Source organism: Hyposmocoma kahamanoa, unplaced genomic scaffold (genome assembly GCF_003589595.1).
Source record: "Hyposmocoma kahamanoa isolate Upper Pololo Valley unplaced genomic scaffold, ASM358959v1 232, whole genome shotgun sequence".
Taxonomy (NCBI): domain Eukaryota; kingdom Metazoa; phylum Arthropoda; class Insecta; order Lepidoptera; family Cosmopterigidae; genus Hyposmocoma; species Hyposmocoma kahamanoa.
In genome coordinates, this window is record NW_020653750.1 from 6,239,696 (window position 1) to 6,257,832 (window position 18,137).

Consider the following 18,137-nt stretch of genomic DNA (forward strand, 5'->3'; position numbering starts at 1 on the left):
TCGCCAAATTGCAGTGACTACCATTTACAGCAATTTACCAGAGATTTAGAAATCTTAAAACCTAGTAAAGTACGTCTAGTCTGCTTTGTGACCAGTAACGAATCTAGTAAGTCACTTGGACCAATTCAAAACAGCAAGAATTTTTAAACTTGTATTTGTCTAATTGAGTAACGTGTATATTAGGTATTATGGTAATGTCGGTACAGTATGTATGTGAATTTTCGTGCGAATTCCGACTAGTATGTGCATTTTCATAAACTCATCATGAAAATTCATATATATATATATATATATATATATTATATATATAGTCGGAATTTTGATTCGGACCCCTCGATAAGGGTAGCGGGAGTATATTTGGCTACATAAATGAATTTAAGGACTTTAAAATATTCCTTAAATATTCATTATTCAGCAATATTTATAAGAGGTTCGTATACAATAAGGTTATAAAAAGACATTCATGTGGCTGTATTCAGAGGTATTGAATACCTATTTTTTTACTTTTTTATTCTTTTTTTTTTGTTATTTAATAATAATGTTTTTATTATTAGAGACAAATATTACATTAAAATTTTCTTACCGCACAAAGAGAATATCTTTAAAATTACCCTTAAAGCTAAAAACTAAGCACTAAAATAATTAAGATGTTTATTTTCTAATTTACCAGATTAATGATTACTAGATCTTGGTATGTGGTATACGTATAGTTTCTTATTTTTGCCACATAAATATCTTCTTCAACTTCTTATAAAATAGCCATTGCAATAAGCGTTTTGCGTTGTATGCCCATCTCGCAATACACTTCTCACTAATGTACTGCACATGACTGTAGTGCGGACGTTTTTTACTGAGCTGATAGACTAAGTAGGAAAGTAGTTTTAGTTACTAAATTATTCGCTGCTCCACAAAATTACTAAGATTGTCCGATTTAGAATACAAAGCTAGTCTTGACGCGTTGTTCGAGAGCACAGTGTACGAATATCTGTGCATCTTTTCTTCCATAAAATCTCGATTAACAGTGTGACCACAGCGGCAATGGCACCGTAGGCGAAAACAAGCAACGCTGGATAACAATCTACCATGCTTACTGACACGAAATTACTCTCTCTTCCTGAACATTTGGGTCGCTTTTCGTAAAAAATCTCGTTTTCTCTCTTCTGGAGACCGTGTTCTTGTATGCGTTTTAGACTGTAATGGAAAAAAAGAATGAAGGTATGTTATACAGGGTATAACAAAAAAATTAAAACGGTTTTCAATTATTACATCAATCCATTATTAACTATATGTATAACATAATAACTGCCTCGGTGACCGAACGGTTACCATACTGGACTTCCACGCAAGAGGTCCCGGGTTCAATTCACGTGTCGCGAGAAATATACGTATGGCCTACATTTATTTCTCTCGTGAATTTGGGTTTAATTTGAGGTTGTCTATGTGTGTCCATTCATGGCACCGCCATACAGGGTTTCCCTAGAGCGGGACTATGAGTGTGTGCGCGTTATTATTTATTATTATTAACTCTAATTCGAATCACAACGGCAGTATTTAATGATGTAATTGTTTGACATGTACAAAAGAAAATCTTGTTGGGAGTTTTGTATTATGAGGTTTCCGGCGTAGCATAGATCCCTTTCGCTTGACAAGAGCTATGACATGTCCGCAAAGGACTTAGTGTGAATTCTGGTTCTTAAATAAATATTGTATTCTACCCATACATAAGGCTGATTTCAGAGTAGTGCGGATTGATCTGCGGATCGTCTGTACGCGCGGAGCACCGGAGCGGAGTAACTTGTGTGGCGTTAGAACATCGTTTTACATGGTTCAACACGCTCCGCGTGAAATCCGCTCAAGCCACCCGCATTCGTTGTAGGCTACCGTTTTCCGTAAATATTCGCACTAAATTACATATTCGATTCAGAGCACTGCGGATTCACAGTCCTTGCGGACCGGATGCACAGCTGTGAAACCAGCTTAAGTGTCTGATTCTAAGGGTCGCATTCTAGAACTCTACTCAATGTTCAAGTCAGGACTTGAGTATGATTCAATGCATTAGAAATCATACTCAAATCCTTGCCATCAGGATCGTACTTCCAGTGCTTGAAATCATACTCAAGTCTGCTCAAATCCTAACTTGAGCATTGAGTAGAGTTCTGGAATACGACCCTTAGAGATATACGACAAAAAAAGAAGAACCATAGATATTGCAATTTGATATACCCTATTTTAAACATCTCCTTGTAAGGTGTATGCTTCCTAACGGCCAAAAATGGATCAATGACTTGCAGATATTGTATTTCCTTCAACCCACATTTCTCACCTTCGTGGAAGTATTTACCAACGAATTTGTAGCCAACGCCGATTTCCATGTGGAAGGCGAATAGACCCTGCAACATTTCAGGTATAACTATATAGTAAGAAAGTAAAAAGTGCGTGATATGCATTACCCTCTACTTACTTATAATTTAGCATTGCAAATTTTATAACGTTACTAAAAGTCACAAGGAGAAGTAATAGTTTTCTGTACAAATCGCTGCGTTTGTACAATAACGTATAAAAAAAATTTGAGTAAGAAAACGGGTTGCACGATAACGGTCACTTGCTTTGTTCGTCGCTGTATGTTTAGTTCAAAATCGTAGTATTCTGCAATACTGCGTTACTCTATATACTATATTGTTAGGAACGTCTCTGCCCAGAGCTGCAAACCGACTGTCATAGCTGCCAATTGTCAGAATTTCGTTGTGGCACTTTCTTACTTGCATTATGGTGATTTTCTCTCTTCACCGAATGACTTGCAAAAATAATTGACAAAATAGTACCTTAGTAGTACAAACTGTTGTTTACCTGTCTCATTTTTTTAACACCTTCCTCCATTGTCATGAATCTAGGTACAGTGCCCGGAGGTGCTACTTTTTGCAGATAAATAGCTTTCCTTATAGGTTCTGTGGCGTGCTGAAATTTACGTAGGCAAAATTATATTCCTTCAAAGTTTTTGCTTTGAGCTAATTTAAGAATAATTCGCCTCAATGACGTGCTGTGAAACTTGTGTCGATTGATACAGATAAGTATACTTTCTAATTGACCACTTGACCACGAGCTCATCTGATATTGTTAGATTACAGCGTAGCAGATGCTTGTCGAAATGGTACATCTTCATTTGAAAAGACTCACGTCCTACAAGCATGCTAGCTTTTAGTAGCAGTAGAGCTCCTTGTGAAAGAGTTCATCCACCTCTTACTGTGCCTGCCGCTTTACCTATTTCTGCCGCATTTAGTAATGTGAGCATTACTGCGTTGCGTTTCCTTTACGGAGGGTAAAGGCGATGGTGAAACTACAGGCACGATGGGTCTTTTGAACTTATGTCTCCGGGTGTCGGGCGTGGTGGCAGTGCTCCTTAGAACGTTGTGATTTAAAGCTCTGAGTGGCCTGCAACTGTTAGGGACAAGCGTGTCGCTTACCGCCAGTCACATGACTTGTTTGTCGCGTCAATTACTGTTATAAAAAATCTTTTTGTAATTAATAAATAAGTGCGCATTTTACCTGCCTCACTTGATGGAAAGCGACGATGCGACGACCAACTCAAATTGCTTATATAAACGTTCCTCCTTCGACAGTCCTTCAACGAGCTATCTTGGGAGTAATAATCAAGTGGGGAGAACGTACGACTCAGATCTAGGAGTTGTGTGGTTTGATTCCCATTTGAAGGTCTGCACCGAATAATGTGCAATTTTGTTTTTTATCGTTTATAGCGAGTGGCGGTAAAGAAAACATTGTGATGAAACCTGTACGTCTAAGAGGGTTTACAATTCTTCGAAGACGCCAAGTTACCAAGGATCTGCAGTGCGATCGTCTAATAGTATAACTACTTACATGCAGCCATAATCGCTGGCAATAAATAAAGCTTAGTTAAACGATAATAAAATACAGGGTTGTTTGTAAAATACAACTATATTGCTAACATCATAAACCTTTTGTCCGATGACTTTTAATAATTCATCAGATTCTACTTTCCTTACAAAAATAAAAATATTTAAATAGCTCTTATGCGGTGATAAACTCTTTGCGGTTTTTTTTCTTTCATCGGACTGTACTTGCCCGCTTGAACTTACTACCAAACACAGGTCTAAAAAGTGGCAGATAGTAGGAGCACAATAAAAACATAAAAGATTATTTTTGGTTTTCACGGACCAAAGGTAAATTTATTATGTTCATTTTATAATCATGAAACAAGACTTGTTATTTACAATAGTAGCAATATAGTCCTGTGAAATTGTCAGTATTTTACAAATTACCCTGTATAAGTTACACTTTTACCGAGAAATAATATCTATTGAACACATTATCGTGTACGCCAAACTTGATTCGTGAATTCAAAAGGTCTTCCAAATTCCGTATTTTACTTGAACTGGATTGCAACAGAGCCACAATGTTCGCTGAGTACGAGGTGTATAGAAACATGAGTGCCAGGAATAAGATTAACATCATCACGCGACCCAGTGAACCTGACAATAGAATATGAGTATAATTAAAACAATAACAATTACATACTTAGACAATGACAGGTACAAATAAACTGCTAAAGTTGGTATAATGTACTGGTGATATCTACAGCGAACTTGCTAGGATTCTTCACAGAGGCGCTGCAACTGCGCTTCTAAATATTGTATGAAAATTAATATTGGCGCGGCTGCAACGCTACACTGCAGCGCTAACATAAGCGTCAAATATGAAGGCGCCTTTACGGAGATCGAGATGTAAATTCGTTGGAGAAAGTAAAAAATTTGGAATTCATTCCAATTGTAAAATTCATATTTTAGTTGACCACTTTGTTGTTGTCAGTTGGATTTTTGTACTTAAAAATGTTCCAGTTAAATTTATATTGAATTGATATTAATTATTTTTTTGTGAAATTACTCCACTAGTTTGTTATAATTAGTATATAATAATACGAAGATCGAACACTTAAAAAAAATCCTTCGGATTCGAACCGACGCATCTTCTAGCAAAGAGCCACGGAACGAACCAAGGGACCTTACGAATTTTTCTATGTGCTTGTTTGTCGAATCTTTGTGTTTGGTTTTCAATGACTTTTTAGCCGTAGCGCCATCTATGAGAAGTCTATGAAAGTATTTCGTGTTCGTTGTTCCAGTTTTTAATTAAATAATGATACCTTTTAGTTCTACAGGGCTGCCTTGTTGACAAATGGCTCCGATTAATAAGATGCCTACATCTTGCAAGTTTCCTCTTAGTACATCAGCATCTTTCATTTTCTGTAAAGTCTTAACTCAAATTAGAGTTGGAAAATGTGTTTATTTTTATTTCATTTCATTAAAAGAAGCTGGTTTATGAAGAATAATTAGAACAAATAAGACCAGCCTCAATTTCTGAGTGTGTAATGTACTCAGTACATATATTTGGAAATTATGGATGCATTGGAGTCTGTATAAAGTAGGGTTTGATATTATTAACATATTTAGTTTCTTTAATAATTATCATGAAAATTATCTGATGATTTTCAAATTATTACCTGACAACTATCCATTAAATATCCATGCTGATTTATAATTTTGTTTTTTTTTAAATTTTTGACTAAAAGCGCGAAAACTAAATAAACACGAGAACAAATGTTTGGCAAAACAATTTGGTTTGTGACGTTTATCAAGACTGACATTTGACACGTTTGAATACGTGTCGGAGCCAAACACAGGATATGGCATTACGAGTGGTAGTACTTTGTTGACCTAATTAATTTTATGAATATCAAGATAATTATCAAGAATATACTTATCAAGATAAATCGTGATAATTATTATGATATTATTAAGATAATTATCATAATAATTATCAATGATGATTATCACTTCGAACCCTGGCATAAAGTACTGAGCACCATATAACTATATTATTATTTCCAACCCTCTCGCTAATGTTATAACTAAAAAAATAGTATTACGTAGGTAAGGTGCAAACCTTGCGGTTATTTTGTTTAATCCTCTTCCATTCCCACTTTGCCATAGCAAACAATGCGAAGAATAATAACAACTGTAGAGCGATAGAACTATACCACACTGAAGGCTTAAATGACAGTAAGAACAAGTTGTTCTCATAAGAGAGTTTCGGTTGTTGGAATACAAATTTGGATCGGCTAGGAGTTGGCATTGCTATGTATTCTACCACTGATACACGTTCTGTGGTAAAGAACATTGGCGATCCTGGAAGTTTATAGGTTCATTAATACAGACAGAAATACCATAATAACGCAATACAAAAAATTGTACCATGGCACAGGTAGTAGAGTAACCTCATAAAAACGTAGCAGCGCAACTCGTGCATGTGAACATTCGTGTAATCTCGCGGTGTACTCGTATTAGCGACTTGTAGGTTTTTGTCTTACTATGATAGTGTACTTCACGTCGGAAAAAAATAGATCAGGTGTTACTTTGCGGAAGTCAATGATAATAAAAGCAGAAGTAAAACTAATTTGCTACTCCGCGAACCCAGTGACGGTTAGACGTGCGAAATAGCTGCACTTGTGTCGAATATTGGTGGTATTTGTGATAGTAGTTGCGATTGTGTTATTTATTTTATGCCGAAAGAGAGTGGGAAAATTATCAGCATGAAAAGAAATTTGACACAAGCGCAGCTATTTTGTTCGATTTAATCTCTTCACTAGGTTTGCGGAGTAGCAAATTAATTTACTTCTACTTTTGAAAAAAAAAAATACATTGCTAAAAATAAATCCACAGATACTTTACATCTTATACAGGTTCTTACAAACGACATAAGTAAAAAGAGAAATAATAAAATTAAAAAAAATTGTTATCGTGTAATGTATTGTGTATACGTATACGACAAGTCATAAAGTTATGTAAGTATGTGGTACCAACATGTGAAGCAATGCAAAAAGTTGCTATTATGTAGATTTAGTGAGCGCATTTTACGGCAGAAGCTATTGGTCGCACACCTATTGTTGCAACGTCACGTGCGATACTTTTACCACGCTGTATCCGCTTCATCTCACTTTATAAGGCTTTCTTACCTCCGATCTCAACATCTTCCCTAACTAAATGTCCAGTGAGTCCGTTCCAAGTGCCATTCAAGTTATAGCCCCAAGTGTCAGCAAATACGTATTTGCTGCTTGCGTTAAGGAAGTTGAACAAATGATTTGTTGTTAGGAAGTTTGCTTTCGTTATCGTGTCTATGTGGTCGTCTCTGCATATCGGCAAAGAAGGATAAAAAGTATGATCAATGTAACCAGTGGCGGCTCGTCCTAAGGAGCGCTGGTGCAGTGAACTCCCACTCCTATTCAACCCACCAAAATAAAATTATTAATCGAGCTTTCATATTAGACTAGTAGCCGCACTATTTTTTTTATTAATGAACGATAAAATACAATTAGATTTTTATCTTTCTCTGTAATATCGTAGTATAGCACTACTAACCCTTGAGTGGAGCGCTCCGCGATACGCTCCTATGAACCAAAGTTGTTTACAAAGTTAAGTACTGAATTCAATGAGTGCGAAAGAGACATTTCTTTACGGCACGACACGTGAAACAAAAGATTAGTGTGACAAATGTATGAGAAAATTAGCAAGATTTGAGCGGCGCTCCGCGTAACGTTGCCGTTCTGTACATGCCAGATGCGACGACTAGGCGATTCTGCACTCCGCCTCCGCGTTGCCAGTTGTATTTGTTGTTCAGTCAAATAAACAAACCGTCATTTCTTCGCGCGCATTTTGTGTTGTAAAAAATAATATTATTCAATTAAGTTAAGAAGCTTAGTGTTGTTTTGTGGCATTGTTTAAAATGGAGCAATACAGTGCGAGTTTCATTAAAAATTGTGAAAAGACGTTAGAGGTACGACTTGAACTAAAATCAAAGGGACCACCTCGCCCTGAAATTGCATTATCACAACAATGTAGCACAAAAACTAAAAAATACACTCGCGTCTTTAAAACTGAGCAATATACAAAAACACCGTGGTTGTGTGGGTGTGCAGAAACTAATAAATTGTTTTGTTTTCCGTGTCTTGTGTTTGGAGGCGGCGGCGGTGAATCTGCATGGACAGACACAGGTATTGACGATTTAGCGCATCTTTCTATAAAAGTGAAAAAACATTCACAATCTCGTCCTCATATGTTAAATGAAGTGCAGTTGGCATCGATAGGACGTCTGGATATTCGCAAGGCGCTCGATTCAGCTTACAGAAAATCTATTAGAGAATTCAATGAACGTGTTGATCAAAATCGTTATATTTTGAGACGTTTAATAGATTGTGTAGTATTTTGTGGAGCATTTCAAGTTGCTTTAAGGGGGCATGACGAATCCACAGAATCCCTGAATCCTGGAATATATAGAGGGTTGATTGATTTCGTTTCCGAGATCGACTTAGCCATGAAGCAGCATTTAACCGGCAGCTCGGTTTTTAAGGGCACGTCTAAATCTATTCAGAATGATATTTTAGATGCTATTTATGAAGTTTGCAAGAATGAAATAGAGATTCAGATAAAAAAATCTGAGTTTATAGCAATTCAAGCAGATGAATCAACTGATTGTTCTACGATTCAACAACTAGTATTTATTATAAGATATATACATGATGGCAAAGTTTATGAGAGGTTTTTAAAATTTTTGCAACCTAAAGGTTTTACAGCAGAAGTAATTGCGGCTGAAATCTTAAAAGAATTGCATTCTATGCAGATTGATAAAAAAAAGTTGATTGGACAAAGTTACGATGGAGCTGCGGTCATGAGTGGAAGTACAAATGGTGTTCAAAAGATTATACGAAATACCTACCCGTATGCTTTTTATGTCCACTGCTACGCTCATCAATTGAACTTGATATTGGAAAGGTGCGCGTCAATTAATCATACTGTACGCAGCTTCTTTTCCAATCTACATGCATTTCCGACTTTTTTTACGCGGTCTTCGAAACGATCAGATTTTTTAAAAGAAATCGTCCACCGAAGAATTCCTGCCGCTCCACAAACAAGATGGAATTACAATACCCGCACAGTGCAAGTTATACACGATAATTTAGAGCCCCTGAAAGAGTGTATGCAAGCTATAATGGTCGATACTAGTAGTGATCACAATACTTTTAATCAAGCTCAGATGCTCCTCTCATATTTGAACAATGACGATTTCGGATATTGGCTGAACATTTTCGCGACACTAGTGCCGCACTGTGAAATTTTATTCAAATGTTTGCAGTCGCGGTCCATTGATTCGATTAAAATTATGAGTGAAATTAATAAGTTTGAGAACGTCATAAATGATTTGCGGAATGCTAACGCACCACCTTCGCCAAAGAAAAAACGTCGACCTGGTAACGTGAAGCATTCAGTCATGAGAAAGGAAGTATGTGACGTCGTAAGAATGCAGATCAAAGACAGATTTGCATATACAGACCATTTATTGGCTTCGAAATTATTTAATACAGACAAGTTCGCGGACTATCACGCGAACTTTCCAGAAAATGATTTCAATAAAGTCGTCAAAACTTATGATTTTATCGAGAAAACTAGATTAAAAAATGAGTTATTAGTAATTTACAGCAGAGAAGATTTTCACAATGCCGATGGTGCCATTTCAATCCTTCAACATTTTATAGAATTTAAATTAGACACAGTATTTTGTGAAAGTATTAAATTACTAAAAGTTGTTTGTACAATCCCTATGACCTCGGTGGAAAGTGAGCGCTGTTTTTCCACTTTGAACAAAATTAAGACATTTACACGAAATACCATGTCACAAGATCGCCTTAACGCTCTGTGTATGATAAGTATCGAAAGACGCCTCATCAACACCATATCAGACTTTCACAAAAAAGTAATCGATGTTTTCTCACACCAAAAAGGCAGGCTTCATGTACAAATAAAGGTACGTAATTTTTTTTAGTTTGAATATGTATAGGTAAGTGAACTCCCACTGAAATCTTGCACGAGCCGCCTCTGAATGTAACTATAGCAAAATAGGCTTTTGAAATGATTACGTCGTTGTACAGGGACCAGAGTATACTCAGAAAAAGGATTGTTGGATAAACAATTTAATCCCATAGAGGTATTAAGTGTCAATAACAAAGTTTTTATTGTCAAGTCTACGTTTGGCATTTCAATAACCTTTACGTAATGATAGGTGCATAGGTTCCATTTTAGTCAAAGCGATACAAAACCACACCATTGCCTGGTCTCAAACTAAGGAATTCTATGTATGAGCATCAGAGCAACGGAGTTTCCTCTGGGGATATCCAGACCAGAACCAATTCTAAAAAGTTCATTTCCGAAATTAGTCCTACCGGGAATCGAACGCGGGACCTCCGCATCCAGTGCGCACAATGCAAACCGTTAGGTCACCGCGGTCGTCAATTATTAAGCAATTCTCTAGGAAGCCGTTCCCACAAGGACTTGACTCTTAGTAAAGCTATATCACAACATTCGAAAGAAAAAATATTAACACCGCGATTCAGTAATTGCAAAAAGTGGGTCAATATCATATAGTATTTATACGGTGTGCATACTTGGTTGGTATGATTTATATTTCTATTGCTGGAAGAACGAATACATTAAACAATTTTTTTTCTGAGTGCAAGGGCATCCTCAAATTAGACGCTTATAGAAGCACTAATTTTCATACAATTTTTAGGAACGCAGTTGCAATGCCACTGGCGTGACATGCGCGCGCCACTTTTGCAGTCACAATTAGTAAACTAAAAATTACTAAAGCGCTACAAACGCGTGGCTGCCGCGGTACAATCGCGCCACTGCTGCGCTTCTACAAGCGTCTAATTTGAAAACGCCCTTAGATGAAAGACTGCCCGGTAGCTTCTTTACCATTAATATTCTCTGTTTAGGCTGTTTTTCGTTAGTCTGCTGGTCAGGTTCTTCCCATAAATTGGCCTGAGTGAACCTATTAAGTAAATATCTTTATTATAGAATTGGTGTTATTAAAAATTTTATTGCAATAACAAGCTACATTTTACAAAAGTATTTGGTAGTTTGAAGTTTAAGTTGCTCTACATTGCGTTGAACATAAGCATTGCAGGTTTGACTATAAACTACTTTCATTATTTTATTTTTAAATTACAAATTACTCACTACTTTTCCTAAATTTAATATGGTTTTCAAGAAATTAGGTATACTTACCTACTTTGCCCATCACTGGTTGGTACACTAAGGGTCATATTCCAGAACTCCACTCAATGCTCAAGTCAGGATTTGAGCAGACTTGAGTATGATTTCAAGCACTGGAAATACGACCCTAATGGGGAGGAATTGAGTATGATTTCTAGTGCTTTGAATCATACTCAAGTCCTGATTTGAGCATTGAGTAGAGTTTTAGAATGCGACCCTTAACCGCTAGTCTACCGTGTCATACCAAAACACCGTAATATATAAAAAAAAAACATTTTAGAAAAAGCTGCGTAAAGGATTCTTCAGGTTTTTGTAATTTTTTAGGTTCATAACATAAATACATTTAACTTACGTTGTACATTAGATATTGCCGAAATATATCTAGTCATTATAATTTTACTTTGGAAAGTAAGCTGTTTCTTAACAGCTTCCCTTCATAACAGCTAAATGATTCTTGGTATTACAAAACATTGTATTGAACCTTGCAGTGTTTGGGTTTGATACGATAGTAGTGGTTATATGAATTTTGTACTTAGACTTTGAATGAAACTTACATTCTATCCGTTAAATGGTTGATACTATTGTTGTCGGTCAACACGTAGCAGATGGAGATCTCATATCTGTCCAGATTGAATCTCCTCACAGCAGTCGTGTCCAGGACGTCATCAGGCTTCTTGAACTTTTCTTTTGTATCCCACGTACCGTAGAACTCCGTTCGCCAAGGCGTTGTTGCGCCAACTTTGTATACTGAAGATTTACTCACATTTAGCAAATCATTGTCTATCTTACCAGTGCCGTGCGTGTTGGCAATTATTGGTATTTATGTTTAACCCCTGGCGAAAAACGAAGGCTGTTGTAAGACGCCGTTGTCTGTCTATGGCAGGGGTTCCGAAACTTATTTTGTCTACTGCCCACTTTGAGAATAAATTATTTTTTAGCATCCCCATTTTTTCACCTACTTAAAAATCACTATAACTTCAAATTAAATTAATTATTGTGAGCTATAGAAAATTGGACATGTTCATCTTAACATGTTATCAGTTATACATTGAGCTATTATTTAAATAATTGGAAGTTGAACTAATAGGGTGAATTTCGTCTAATAAGTTCACCTTTTTGAAAAGATGTACCTAGTTGAACTTATTGGAATATTTGTGTCCGATTAGTTTAACTGATTGAACTTAACTTAATCAATACTGTTTATCGGATCTAACTCGCATGTATTTGTTCTACCATGGGACCTATAAAGGGACCAAAACGTTGGTTTGTTTGAAAAACCAAATATATACGCGATATAGATCGGAAAAATTGTTTCATTTTATTTTATTCTATCAGTAACAATTGCGAAAACCTAAGAAAAGATCTCGATTCGATAATTTAGTACTTATTGTTTGGAATATCTTATAATACTTTTATACAGATTTGCTATTTTTTTCTGTCAGGTACTTTTAATTTTAAAATAAATTTCTTTTTTCTTTTCCTGATGAAACCTGCATAATGGCCAAGCGCAACGTAATCTTTTGAAGACGTATGAATCTCTTCTATGTTGGGCCAGCGTAATTGAACTATGGCCTAAACCCTTCCCTAAAAGGAGTCCAGTGAAGTCCCGCCTTATACTCGGACGTCATATCGAGTGGTGATATTTGATATATATATATATATTTGATATTGATGACTTACTTATGTTTTATTTACTCATGTACGTCGTGATTAGTAATACGCGAATAAGTCGACGTGAGATAAATAGTACACGGTCATGATCACCTCAAGCTTGACATGAAATTTAACTTCTATTTAATTTCAATTCAAAGCTGTTTGCGATAAGGACGGTCCAAAGTGTCTAGCTTGGCGTGCTGTATCTCTTAAATTCACTTATCATTTCCATATATAACAAATTTTCAAAAGGGTTCTGTTTCTGGTTTGACAGTATTCGTTTCTGTTTAATGCAGCAGCAAAATCTTGCAAATCTACACATTTCTAGTTTCTTTGTCTCAATTTTGGTTGAAATTTACTATTTTACATTCAATGTTTCCTTTTTGTCTTTAAGGCTGATTTTACAGCTGTGCGTACGGTCCGTCCGGACTGTCCGCCTGCGGGTCATCCGCATTTCTAGAATTCGCAGTGCTCTGAATCGAGTATTTAATTTAGTGCGGATATTCACGGAAGACAGTCGCCTACAATGAACGCACGGGTGGCTTGTGCGGAGTTCACGCGGAGTAAACCGCGTTACTGTAAAACGATGTTCTAACGCCACATGTGTTACTCCGCTCCGATGATGCTCCGCGCGGATGGTTCGCAGATAAATCCGCACTGCTCTGAATCCAGCTTAAATAAAGAGAAACCCGAAAAAAAAGAAAATTGTACATTTTCCGTATGGTACGTAAATGTAACTATTTGTTGTCTTGACCACAAACGTTGTTAAAGTATTTGCAGAAATATGTTTTTATGCTAGAACTAAATAGAAATTGATATTGCAACAAAAAGAAAGAAATCTCGTGAAAACAAAAATCGTGTTACATGTTGATTATATGCAAATGAAATGTATATCGACCCACAATCAAATACTTACTGAAATGAAAATCATATGAAGTGTCGGAAATTCTTCGGGCAATCATAACCTCGCTATCTGGTAGGACATTTATGTCTATGATGGATTCCGGCACTATACTCCCTCCGTCGGAATAATCAATTAGAATCCAACGGAACGGTGATCGAAAATGGTTTTCTTCTTTGCTCTGTTTTCAAAATATAACGTGAATCTTATATGTCATACTTTTGGTATAATAAAGCCGTATGTGATAAAAATAGTCATAAAAATAATACGAAGTATATAACAATGATAATAACGCACACACTCGTAGCCCCGCACTAGGGATACTCTGTATCGCGGGTGCCATGGACACTCACATAGAAAACCACAAGTTACACTCAAACTAACGAGAGAAATAAATGTAGGCCATACAAATATTACTCCCGGCCCGGGAATCGAACCCGGGACCTCTGCGTGGCAGTCCAGTATGATAACCGTTCGGCCAGAGAGGCAGTTTATAACAATATTTATTTTATTGAATATCGTGTTTTTTTGTTACCGTGACATTCATATTTTTTGTAAAAAGACTCCTGTAGTTTTGGTATTAAAATTATATAGACAAAGTTTATTCCCGTTTCCAAATGTTAGTACAATGCACCGCGAAAGTTTAAAAGTATATATACAAAGATCGAAGAAATAAAAAGAAAACTTCCTTTAATAGATAACAGAATTAGAAACGTTAGTTTTTAATTCCATTTTATCTTCAAAACGTGAGGATTACCGGTCTGTTTAATTATTCGTAAATTGGGAAATGTTTTTGGTGGGAGGTAAGTAATATAGTTATAGGGCGTATAAGATCATTGCTTATAGATGTCAGAATCTCATAGCACTAAATGAAGGAAATCTATTTTCAGATGAAAATAGATTGATTTTTCTTACCAATGTTAATTTGCACACATGTCAATTCAAATTGGCGTAGACCTTTTTATTTATAAAGAAAAATTCACCAAGACTTGGCTGTACGGTTTAAACTTTTACGTTTCCAAAAAGCAATCAATTTTAGAATTGTGTGAAATAGCTGCCTGCAGAACAATTTTCACCGGAATGATAAATAAGAAAATAATAATATGTAAGTATTTTTTGGGATTTTATGATGTCTATATCCGCAAAATAAAAATTCACATTTAAACTTTATGAATTATTCAAATTTTACCTTCTGCAAATAACTTCTAATACTTGAGCAGTTAAGGTCTACCACGAAAATTGTGTGCTGATCCTGAGCATGACTTTGTGGTATTATTTCGGGCTTCAGAAACTGCACTGTACTGATTTGAGTCAAATTAGCTGCCGTTAATACTGCATGAAGTTGCACTTGTTCATCTACAATAGAAAGTTTAGGGTGATTATGGTAAAAATGATTTAATAAATCCATTAACTCTAAAGAATGAATACTAGAACAAGAAAATTGTCTATACGAATGGTGCACTCGTGTAAAAAACATTAAATTCTATTTTCTGTGTGTTTGAAATGCTTATCTGTGGAAAAAAAATTGTCTTCCTGTCGTAACTCGCCGAGACAAATCTTTCAGAGCAACATGTAAAAGATTTAAACACAATTTACGAAATATTTTCTGTTATGGAATCGATGGCATACACTAGGTACTATTGTAGTCCACAACTCAGCCATGTCTACCGCGTGTAAATCCTTAAGCGAGCAGTTGTTAGAGCACGCATGGCACAATGCGAGGTGGGCCATCGTTTGAATCGCACCGCACAAACTATCCAAGGGTCTTTCCGTCCGTCATCCATCCGAAACAATTAGAACGTTTGCGCACTACGTCGGATTCGTATCAGGGGGTCTACTCTCGATCTCCGTCCGACATCCGTCCGAAACAATTACTGTCAAATAAGTAATATTCGACAAAATTAAAAGACAAGTATCCAGTATGAAGCTTCATTCGCATCACGCGTCTTTTCATTTGGTCAAGTACTGGTTATTTGGCAGTAATTGTTTCGGACGGATGTCGGACGGAGATCGAGAGTAGACCCCCAGTTCCGAATCCGTGAAGTGACGGTTCGAAATGTCGCAGGGATCATTTTATCTCTAGGTGTACAAGCGAGATTCGGACTTAGCGCACAAGCGACATCCGAAGTGGGTCCGAGTTTTCTAGATTTGTATAGTTTCGGATTCGGAACGAATACAAATCGGCTGCAATGCGCAAACGCGCTTACTGTCAAATAAGTAATATTCGACGAAATCAAGACATGTCAAGTACGAAATTTCATTCGCGTCATGCGTCAAAAAAAAATTAGTAATTGTTTCGGACGGATATCGGACAGAGGACGGGAGTAGACCGCCAGGTTAGAACCATCCGAAAATCCCCACCAAACAAATTGTTCTTACTCCAACCAACCTGGGTCTATTTAAAGACTTTCTGATTGGCCATGGCAATTATTATATATACATAAGTACGAAATAATTGAAAACTCACAATTTGTCCAGCAAAGCGTGGCCACAATGGCGGCTGGCCTCCGCTCCGCCTGCACTACATCACTGATCATCGCCGCTTCCGACTTTACTTCCGCCCATATTGAAGAACACCTCAAGAGTATTATTAGAATTTTTAGGATCATCCTTGGCCACTGGCTTAACTTCAACTAAATTTTTTTCCAAGTCAATTTTCAGGTTCACGTATTGCGCCGTTTCGCGGTAAATACTAACCAATATACACAATACTTGTCTGAAACAATTCTTGTGAATAGAAGCAAAGAAATATCAAAATATCATTCCATAGCGCATGTAACACACTTTCCAACAATTGTTAATATAAGTAGTCAGAAAATTCCTGTCATTCGTTTTACTCAAAATATACACCATTTTTTATTTAGCGAAATAAAAAAAATACGAATATAAAATAGTAATCTTAATTTCTTTATAGAAAAGAATTAGACATTAATGTAAGTAGTAACTATATTAACGAATTTTAACATCGACTTAGTAGAGCCTTTCGTGGCCTTACAGCTTAACCTATGGCCGTAGTCAACCTTTGTAAAAAAATCGGAATTAATTTTTTTTTACATTTAGAACAACGCAAACTAATTAAAAAAATTACAGTGACTAATATTTTATTTTCAAATTAGACGTAATAAAAAAAAAGAAAATTAACCGGCCAGTCTTTTTACTAGTCTATATTATATTAAAAAGAAGTATTGTAAGTCGCAAAAAGTGAAATGTTTTTCACCAACTAACCTGTAAACGTTCGTCGTGAGTACTAGGACTACATTTATAATTTCAACTTTTACCACCCTTCAGGGCGATAGACATAATGTAAGATGTTATAGAAAATTATGCACCAACTTTGTCATTGCCTTCTGGACTACAACAAGAGTTTGATTCAAAAATAGTTGCCAGTATCGTTTATAAAGCCAGTTTCAAGAAATAACGAATGAAAGATTTTGCAAAGTGACGATAATATAAAATGTATCATACTGGTATAGAATGAAAGTGCAGTATCGTGATAAAACAGAAATTATTTTCTGAGTAATAATGCAGGAAATAACCGAAGTAATGCTGAAAAACGTTGTAATAAGTTTGCTTAAGAAAATGCTGATCTGGTCAACATGTCTGATAGTGATTTTAGCATGGATTATTCAGTGCCTATTTCGTGCATATACCGCAGTCTATTTTCTTTCAAGGTTATAATACGAATATACTCGTATAGTAGGCTGCAAAAGTGCATAACGCTAAGAACCACGACGTCTCTGGCGATTTCCAACATTAACAAATGATCCCTTATTTCGGCAATATGGCTCTACGAATAGAATTTAAATAACAAACGTTTTGTACTTAAATATGGGCGCAAAAATCCCATATATCTAACAAGTGTGTCATCTAAAGTTTGTATATTTACTTACGATAATCGGTAAGTAGTTTTCCGTTACAACAACGACGATAACTGAACAACAATACAAATAAAGATTTTATGCACGATATAATTATGAAATCAGGCAGCAACGATATCTGGGTAATTTTCAGATTATTTTTCTTTACCTAATTTCGGTGACAATTTTCATTATTTAATTTTTTTTATTATATTAAGTGACGAGACGAATAAGTCGTACGCCTGGCGGAAAGCAACACACCGTAACAGTTACACTGCCATTCAGAGCTTTAAATCAGAAAGACCTGAGGATCAATGCCACTATGCCCGTCACCCTGAGACATAAGTAGACAAGTCTTATGTGCCTGTAGTTTCACCAGCACCCTTACCCTTCAAAACCGGAACACAGTAATGGTGACATTACTGCTTGGAGGCAGAAATATTTCATTATTTTAGAATATTAGCATAAAGTATTATTTAATATTTAAGTGTAGTATCCTGAAATATTATTAACAGTTCACGATAATGTACTAGAATGCTTAAATAATAAAAATTGCCACCGAAATTAGGTAGAGAAAACTAACCATTCATC

At 36.0% G+C, this 18,137-nt stretch overlaps 1 protein-coding gene across 1 annotated transcript; it reads right to left on the minus strand.

The window, feature by feature from the left end:
• Positions 1–635: 635 nt before the first annotated feature.
• LOC113228408 (ionotropic receptor 75a-like) lies at positions 636–16,402 on the minus strand. Its single transcript, XM_026461694.1, has 11 exons — positions 16,157–16,402; positions 14,879–15,045; positions 13,705–13,870; positions 11,690–11,882; positions 7,043–7,215; positions 5,974–6,215; positions 5,174–5,273; positions 4,318–4,505; positions 2,848–2,955; positions 2,224–2,390; positions 636–1,191 (listed from the first exon to the last, which is right to left on the minus strand). The coding sequence occupies exons 1-11, from the start codon at positions 16,296–16,298 to the stop codon at positions 945–947; spliced, it is 1,893 nt and encodes a 630-aa protein (XP_026317479.1). The 5' UTR covers positions 16,299–16,402; the 3' UTR covers positions 636–944.
• Positions 16,403–18,137: the final 1,735 nt, after the last annotated feature.

Bases quoted from the DNA above. Each gene is read 5' to 3' on its own strand.
- LOC113228408 (XM_026461694.1), bottom strand. From the start codon at position 16,298: ATGATCCTAAAAATTCTAATAATACTCTTGAGGTGTTCTTCAATATGG. The intron at 13,871-14,878 runs GTAAAATTTGAA...TTTTGAAAACAG, and splicing joins TTAGAAGTTATTTGCAGAAG to AGCAAAGAAGAAAACCATTT. The intron at 2,391-2,847 runs GTAAACAACAGT...GAAATGTTGCAG, and splicing joins GTGTTAAAAAAATGAGACAG to GGTCTATTCGCCTTCCACAT.